The following is an 8,562-nucleotide window of genomic DNA, read 5'->3' as shown; positions in this document are numbered from 1 at the left end:
GGCTAATTTTTGTAGTTTTTGTAGAAATGAGGCTTTGCCATGTTGCCTAGGCTGGTCTATAACTACTGAGCTCAAGCAATCCACCTGCCTCAGCCTCCCAAAGTGCTGGGATAACAGGCGTGAGCCTCCATGCCCAGCCTACTTGTTTGGATATAAAGGTGTGGATTTTTCTTTATTCTGCAGAAGTGGACTTTCAATCTGAAGATTCATATGTTCCTTTAGTTCTTGAGTCTACTCAGCTATTATCACTTTCAGTGCAATTTTTCAAGACGGAATCTTGCTCTGTCTCCCAGGCTGGAGTGCAATGGCATGATTTCATTGCAACCTCCCCCTGCCAGGTTGAAGCGATTCTTCTGTCTCAGCCTCATGAGTAGCTGGGACTACAGGCACCAGCCACCACGCCCAGCTAATTTTTGTATTTTTAATAGAGACGAGGTTTCACCACGTTGGCCAGGCTGGTCTCAAACTCCTGACCTCAGGTGATCTGCCCGCCTCAGCCTCCCAAAGTGTTGGGATTACAGGCGTGAGCCACTGCACATGGCCTTAATGCTGTTTTTCTGTAATTCCTTTATAGTCTCTTCTTCTGAACTCCAATTAATTGTATGTTATTTTTTCTGTCCTGTCTCATATTTTATCTTTTTGTAATGTGTTTTGAATGCATTTTTCAATATTATCTTCCAAGTTCACTACTCAGATTTGTCCAGTCTTACATTTACCCTATTATTATTATTATTATTATTATTATTTTTTGATTTAATTCTTCAGCTAAAACAGCAGAAGAGGTGATTTATTATATGGTTGTTACACTCGGCCACAAATAAACACAGAAATAGTCCAGAATGTCACAGGTCCAGGGCAGAGGACCAACATGGGCATTTTGTTTATGAGCAAGGTGGGTTTCAGAGGTGATTGGCGATCAGAGGGCGATGAAGTTCTAGATGCATTGAGACAAGCTCTAGACAGTAGCATGCAGTCCCACAACTTGTACCAGCATCCCCAGCGTCTGGCATTCCATGTTTCTGCTCCTGTGGCCTCCACGGTGCAACAAGCCAGCAGTTTACTTGGACCTCTGCCTCATCTTTCTTCTTTTGCGCTTCAGCCTGTGCATTCGCTTCTTCCTCCACTTGGCTTTCATGGTGCGAGGTTTCCAAGAAAATGGCGCTAAGGCCGAGAGCTATTATTATTATTGTTATTTTAAAAAAATAGCTTCACTGAGGTGGGAAATGGTGGCTCACACCTGTAATCCTAGCACTCTAGGAGGCTGAAGCGGGAGGATTGCTTGAGGCCAGGAGTTTGAGACCAGTCTCTATAAATTTTCTTTTGTAATTAGCTCAGCATGGTGGTAGGCACCTGTAGTCCTATCTACTTGGGAGGCTGAGGTGAGAGGATGGCTTGAGCCCAGGAATTCATGCCACTGAAGCCCAGCTTGGGGGACAGTGAGATCCTGTCTTGAAAAAATAAATAAATGGGCGGGGTGCAGTGGCTCATGCCTGTAATCCCAGCACTTTGGGAGGCTGAGGCGGGCGGATCACTTGAGGTCAGAAGTTCAAGACCAGCCTGGCCAACATGGCAAAACTCCATCTGTACTAAAAATACAAAAATTAGCCGGGTGTAGTGGCAAGTACCTGTAATCCCAGCTACTAGGGAGGCTGAGGCAGGAGAATCGCTTGAACCTGGGAGGCGGAGGTTGCAGTGAGCCAAGATCGTGCCACTGCACTCCAGCCTGGGCAACAGAGCAAGACTCTGTCTCAAAAAAAAAAAAAAAAAAAAAGAATAAAAAGAAAAGAAAAAATAAATGAAAAGTTTCACTGAGGTGTAATTTACATACCATTTAATTTTATTTCTATTTTTTTATTGAAGTAAAACATACATATATAATTTGCCATCTTTACCATTTTATATACAGTTTTAAATGTACAATTCAATGGTTTTTGATCTGTTTATGAAGTTGTACAACCATTATCACAATCCAGTTTTTTTTTTTTTTTTTTTTTTTTTTGAGACAGAGTCGTTCTCTGTCCCCCAGGCTGGAGTGCAGTGGCGCAATCTCAGCTCACTGCAAGCTCCACCTCCTGGGTTCACGCCATTCTCCTGCCTCAGCCTCCCGAGTAGCTGGGACTACAGGCGCCTGCCAACACGCCCGGCTAATTTTTTGTATTTTTAGTAGAGACGGGGTTTCACCGTGTTAGCCAGGATGGTCTCGATCTCCTGACCTCGTGATCCACCCGCCTCGGCCTCCCAAAGTGCTGGGATTACAGGCTTGAGCCACCGCGCCCGGCCAACACAATCCAGTTTTAGAAGATTTCTTTCACCACAAAATGATCCCTTATGCCCATTTGCAGTCCACCTTTGTCCCTACCTCTAGCCCCAGGCACCACTAATATACTTTGTTTCTATATATTTGCCTTTTCCGGACATTTCATATAAACATAATTATACAGTATGTGTTATGCACTTGGTTTCTTCAAGGTTCATTCATTTTGTAGCCTGTATCCGTTTTTTTGTTCCTTGATACTGCTGAAAGTATTCCATTATATAGATGTACCACATTGCGTTTATCCCTTCACTAGTTGATGGACATTTGGATTGTTTCCACTTTTTGACAATTATGAATACTGCTGCTATTAATGTGTACCAGTCTTTGTGTACACACACAAAAAAAAACAAAATTAAAAATAAATTCATTATGAAAGGTGAAAAATACTGACCTAAAGTAACATGAGGCTGGTGTGGTGGCTCACACCTGTAATCCCAGCATTCTGGGAAGCTGAAGCAGGAGGATCACTTCAGCCCAGGAGACCAGCCTGGGCAACAAGGAAGACCCCATCTCTACCAAAAATTTAAAAAGTAGCCAGGGGCTTAGTGATGTGCTCCTGTGGTTCCAGCTACTCAGGAGGTTGAGATGAGAGAATCACCTGGGCCCTGGAGGTTGAGGCTGCAATGAGCTGTGATGGCGCCACTGTACTCCAGCCTGGGCAACAGAGCGAGACCCTGTCTCAAAAAAAAAAAAGAAAAAAAGGCAACATGAGGTTGTATATGAGGTTGTGAGTGTATCACCTCAGACTCCTCAGGACATGAGAACAGTGTGGCCACAGGACCTCAAGTGTGTTTGCAGTCTGGAGCTCCCTGTATAGCATTTGTGGTGGGTTAGAGACTATATGTGGGTTTGCCATTGGTAGGGTCCATTCTTCTCAAGATCCTGGATATTGTCTGGCTCTGTGCAGGAGATATGTGGAGTACCAGTGAGGGCCCTAGTAGCCCCCACCCCACCTCCAGGGGTCATGGGTCTCCCCTCCTCACCGTGAAGAGGATGTGCATCTTGTTTCTTTGCGGAAAAGGGTCATGGCAAGACTGACTAATGGGTGTGATGAGTGGGCCGGAAGACAGAGTTCTGGGGTGAAGGTACAAGGATAGCCTGGGAGGTGCCCTGATCCCTGAGGGAAGCTAACTGCGACACGCCCCAGCTGGAGGACTAAGAAAACAGCCCAAATGCTCGCGGTTTGAGAGAAACTTCAGAGCCAGCCTTCCCCAGGAAGGCTGAGGTGGGAGGAATCCAGGACCAAAGACAGATGTTTCCCTGGGGATGTGCTTGGGGTTCACACATGGGAAGGCCAGGAGTCAACTTTCTTCTAAGGCACCAGAGACATCTCCAACCCATCCCACAGGCATCCAAGTCTCCTAAGGGCCAACGGACGCACAGCATCCCCCAGAAAGGGAGAACTTGCCAAGCCTACTCCAGGCCTCTGCATTTGTGACTCTTGCCAGTTCCAGTGCTTTCCTCTGGCTGGCTCCTTCTCATCAGTTAGGACTCAGCTCAAACCTCCCTAGAGTGGCCATTGCTAATGTACCCCCACCCTCGGCCAAGTCATCCTCTACCTCCTTCACTTGTTGGGTTTTCCTAAGGCATGGGTCCATTTCTCATTTCCCTATCCTATGTGAACATCAGTTCTGTGGGAGCAGGGACCACATTCATCTTGTTCACTGCTGTACCCCAAGCCCCTAGAACAAGGCCTGGCATGAAGCAGAGACTCATACACGTTTCCTCTTCAGAGGAAAGGAAGTGGCCAACACTGTGCCATCTGAGGTGACCTGCATTTCATCCCAGGTGGGGCTGTTACACCCTCCTGCAGGCAGGGAAGTGGCGCAGAGGAGACCACAGGACACAGAGTAGTGGGCAGGCCGGATGTGGGAGACCACAAAGCCCAAGGCGGAAGCCATGTCATGAGGTAGTCCCCTCCCCATCTGCTTGAAACAATTCCGCTCAGCCTCACCATATTAAAGCCCCTCCATCTTCTCAGCCTCCTGGGAGCCCTGAGAGGTGGTGTGGGATTGTGGGTGGGACCCCCAGCTTCTCTGACACTAACTGGCCACATGTCCTCAGGGCACTGCCTACCCATCCTCCTCTTGGCTCTCCTCTCTCCTCCCCCATCAGTTATTATTATCATTATTTTTTGAGACAGAGTCGTGCTCTGTTGCCCAGGCTGGAGTGGAGTGGTGCTGTCTCAGCTCACTGCAACCCCCGCCTCACCGGCTCAAGCGATTTTCCTGCCTCAGCCTCCCGAGTAGCTGGGGTTACAGGCATGTGCCACCATGCCCGGCTAATTTTTGTATTTTCAGTAGAGACAGGGTTTCACCATGTTGGCCAGGCTGGTCCCGACCTCCTGACCTTAAGTGATCTGCCCGCCTCAGCTTCCCAAAGTGCTGGGATTACAGACGTGACCCACCACACCCGGCCCCCATTTAGTTTTGAGTTTCCATGTCCATTGGCTCAGGGAGTTGACCCAGGACAGGGACACTGTCTTGATTTGCAGATGAGGGGACTGAGGCCCAGAAGGGGCAGGGACTCGCCCCTTGTTGGCCAAGAAGGCACTAAGAGAGCCAGGTGTGGAGCCCACGACTATGTTCATCACACCTGGTGCTGGCCCTACCTGAACTGCTGGTACTCCTGCAAGACACAGGGCCCGCGGCCCGGCTGCCACTTTCCCCCAAGGTCCCAGTGGCCGAACCGGCGGATGTCCACGAAACATAGGGCGAGCCGGGGGCCAGGCGGGGCCGTGTAAAAGCGCAGGTGGGCATGGCGTGGCAGCTGCTCGCGGGGCACCAGCTGAAAAGAGCCGGACATGCCGAAGCAGAAAAACAGGACCAGCGGCTCCTGGGGGGGCTGGGCCCCAGGCAGAGGGCTCAGTATCAGGCGCAGCTCCTTGCTGCCGGCTGAAGCTGAGATGCGGTAGGCACTGCTCTCAAAGGGCACCTCAGGGTTGCGGCTGACAGAGGACTTCTCCACGCAGCCGCCGAACACCAGCGCCCTGCAGGCCTCGTTCACAAACTGGCTGGCCAGGTGCAGCTCAGGGCCCTCAGGCATCCTGAGGGAGGGTGGCAGAGTCCTGTTGGGGAGGAAGGCAGCGGGTTGAGCCCGGTGTGGACTTCGTGAGGTAGGGGCTGTCAGCCCCATTTTTAGAGAACTCGGAGGGTCAGATGGGCATGTGGCCAGCTGTGGCTGGCAGGAAAGTGCGGGCCTCCCCACGGCCCTCAATCCTCTACCCGGACAAGTGCCTGCAAAGCCCAGGGCGCTGGGAGCTGGGGCTGCAGAGGGAGCAGGACTCTGCCTTGCTGCTAACCGCTTCCTTCCATGGGCTTCCGCCGCGTTTAGAGGAAAGTCCGAACCCTTGCGGGGCCGCGGCTGCAGCCTTCTTCCGGGCTCCCCTCGCACACTGACGTCATCTCCGCCTTGGTCCCTGCTGTCCCTCTGTCCCGGACACTTGAAGGAGACTTCCTGACCCCCCATCTGAGGGAGCATCCCCTCCGCACACGCTCTTTCTCCAGGCCCTCCCACCATCTGAAAGGGTCTTAGGGTCGCGTGGCCGCCCCTCCCTGCGCCCCCACCCCACCCACTTAGGACGCGCCTGGATCTGGCCGCTCACCACCGAGGGAAAGAGCGAAGCTCGGCCTGGCGCGGGGGAGCGGCTGGATCGGCCGCTCGGCCGCAGAGAGCCCCGGGCCTGCCCCACCGGCCGGACATCCCCGCGGCCGCACCCGGGTCAGGGTAGGGGCCAGGACGAGGCGGGGGGGCTGCCTCCATGCGCTGGAGCCGCTCCCCATGGCTCCTCAGGAGGACGGCGGGCACCAGGGAGGCTCCGGCCCCGGGCCTAGGGGAGGGAAAGGGCCCGCGGCAGCGCCTGGTCCCTGGGGTGGGGGTATCGACCCCTCACCTTCGCCCTCCCCGCTTTGCCACTTGCCTGTCTCCCCGGGCGGTTCGGAATCGGAGGCGAAGGTGTGCCTTAAGTGGAAGAGGGCACGTAGCGACGGCAGACGCCCGTACCTTGCCCCCTCCACACCTGGGCGCCGCCCCTGGCCTGGCACCCACAGGGCTGGTTTTGCGGGAGAACGTAAGGCTCCAAATCCTAGTTCTGGGGAGGAGCGGCGCTCTAGAGCTCGTCCTCCCCATGCCCCCGCTGCGACCCTGTCCTCGGTTAATCCTGACTCCCCTCCTCCTCAGTGCCCCCCAAAGCCCATCCTCTCCTTAGCCCTACAGCGCACCCCCCGCACCCCGATCCTGCACGCCCCCTCCCCGGGAACCTGCACTCCGTTCCGCTCGTCGCCACTGCAGCCACTAAAGGGTTAATGCCTGGACGGGCGGTGCCCGGGAGCGCGCTGGGAGCCGCTGGGAGGTGTAGTCCCTCAGGGAGGCGGTAGCGACTCTTCGGGGTGGGGTCCCCGAGCTGGAGGGGTTCCAGGCTTTGGGGCAGGCTTCGGGGCAGTTACCTGGCTGGGAGGTGGCGGAGGAACCTGACTTCCCACTGCCTGGCGCCGGCGGGATGCGGGGGCAGGTCTGAGGCCCCGGGTCGCCGCTGTCTCTGCGGCTGGGGGAAGTCACCCAGCTATCCTGGTACAGGGTCGGCACCCCCAGCAGGAAACAGCAGCGACGAGCCAGAGGAGTCGCCTGCAGCTGCGCGCAGGACGTGCACAGGTGCGCGGTACGCACAGGCCCTAGGGACCCGATGGGGATCCTAAGCACCAACGAACAGTCAGACCTAACTCATAAACAAACATCCTCACGGCCTGCCCGGTCAGAAGTGCAGCCAAGCAACGACAACAAAAAAAGGCGAGGAGGTAGACCCACTTGAGATGGTTCTGTCGCGGAGAGTCTCTGAAATCACAAGGCGCCAGCCCGCGAAAACCCGACATGTCCGGCGGAATGAACCGCCAGTGCAAAGGCCCTGGGGCGAGAAACAGATTTGTCACTGAAAGAACTCAAAGAAGTCCTGTGTGGCTGGAGTGTAGCTGCGGGTAGTGCTGGCAGGTGAAGACAGAGAAGCAAACAGGGCCCAGGTCAGGTCCGGTTGGGCCTCTGGAGGGCCTCCGTGTGGGGTCTGCACTTCATTCTAAGTGTATACCTAACCCATCGCCACGATTTCCCCTCCTTCACACTACCCTGCTACGTCTCCTTATTAGGTGTAATAAAATTATGTGGCTTTGTAAGAAATTGGTTTTTATAGATGCATGTTAAAGTATTGGGTATGAAATGTCATGATTTGTCTAATTTACTTTAAAATACTTCTGCCAAAATAAATGAATAGAATTAACAACTTGCTATTAGTTGACAATATCTAATAATATCTAAGTTATTAGATATTAGTTAACAGTAACTTCTTTTTTTGAGACAGGGTCTCACTGTGTCACCCAGGCTGGAGTGCGGTGGCAAAATCTTGGCTCACTGCAGCCTCCGCTTCCCAGGTTCAAGTGAGTCTCCTGCCTCAGCCTCCCGAGTAACTGGGATTACAGGCGTGTGCCACATGCCTGGCTAATTTTCATATTTTTAGTAGAGACGGGGTTTCGCCTTGTTGGCCAGGCTGGTCTTGAACCCCTGACCTCAAGTAATCTGCCCGCCTCGGCCTATACATACACATACACACATATAGACAGGGTCTCACTCTGTCCCCCAGGCTACAATCATGGCTCATTGCAGCCTCTGACCTCCCGGACTCAAGTGATCCTCAGCCTCAGCCTCCCGAGTAGCTGGGACTACAGGCACACACCACCATGCCCGGCTAATTCATGTTTTGTAAAGACGTGGTCTCACTATGTTGCCTAGGCTGGCCTCAAACTCCTGGGCTCAAGCCATCCCCCCACCTCGGGGTCCCAAAGTGTTAGGATTACAGGTGTGAGCCATGGTGCTCAGCCCTCAAAATGTCCTTATAGCTGGTTTCTTCAAGTAGATCCCAATATGTCTTTTTTTTTTTTTTTTTTTTTGAGACGGAGTCTCGCTCTGTCTCCCAGGCTGGAGTGCAGTGGCGCGATCTCCGGTCACTGCAAGCTCCGCCTCCCAGGTTCACACCATTCTCCTGCCTCAGCCTCCCGAGTAGCTGGGACTACAGGCACCCGCCACCATACCCAGCTAATTTTTTTGTATTTTTTTGGTAGAGACGTGGTTTCATTCTGTTGGCCGGGATGGTCTCGATCTCCTGACCTTGTGATCTGCCCACCTTGGCCTCCCAAAGTGCTGGGATTACAGGCGTGAGCCACCGTGCCTGGCCGGATTATATCTTTTTAATAATTTTAAAT

General features: G+C 53.2%; 1 protein-coding gene across 3 annotated transcripts; it reads right to left on the bottom strand.

Moving 5' to 3' along the window:
* Positions 1-893: 893 nt before the first annotated feature.
* Positions 894-6,457, bottom strand: LOC129482467 (uncharacterized). 3 transcript variants are annotated; one of them, XM_063639028.1, is made up of 3 exons: positions 6,237-6,457; positions 4,929-5,384; positions 894-1,161 (listed from the first exon to the last, which is right to left on the bottom strand). In XM_063639028.1, exons 1-3 carry the CDS (start codon positions 6,443-6,445, stop codon positions 900-902), a joined length of 927 nt encoding a protein of 308 aa, XP_063495098.1. In that variant the 5' UTR covers positions 6,446-6,457; the 3' UTR covers positions 894-899. The 3 variants fall into 3 exon arrangements, with proteins under 3 accessions (XP_063495098.1, XP_063495097.1, XP_055134320.2); XM_063639027.1 differs by lacking the exon at positions 6,237-6,457 and having other exon boundaries at positions 4,929-5,822; XM_055278345.2 differs by lacking the exons at positions 894-1,161; positions 6,237-6,457 and adding an exon at positions 1,815-2,991 and having other exon boundaries at positions 4,929-5,822.
* Positions 6,458-8,562: the final 2,105 nt, after the last annotated feature.

The sequence above is a fragment of the Symphalangus syndactylus genome, chromosome 5 (genome assembly GCF_028878055.3).
Source record: "Symphalangus syndactylus isolate Jambi chromosome 5, NHGRI_mSymSyn1-v2.1_pri, whole genome shotgun sequence".
NCBI classification, from domain to species: Eukaryota; Metazoa; Chordata; class Mammalia; order Primates; family Hylobatidae; genus Symphalangus; species Symphalangus syndactylus.
The sequence above is the reverse complement of the archived record's forward strand: the minus strand, read 5'-3'. Positions and strand labels throughout refer to the sequence as shown.

Excerpts from the sequence above, each read along its gene's own strand:
- LOC129482467 (XM_063639027.1), bottom strand. The coding sequence starts at position 5,797 with ATGCTCCCTCAGATGGGGGGTCAGGAAGTCTCCTTCAAGTGTCCGGGA. Across the intron at positions 1,162-4,928 it reads CAGGAGTACCAGCAGTTCAG|CGCCATTTTCTTGGAAACCT; the intron begins GTAGGGCCAGCA and ends TCTCGGCCTTAG.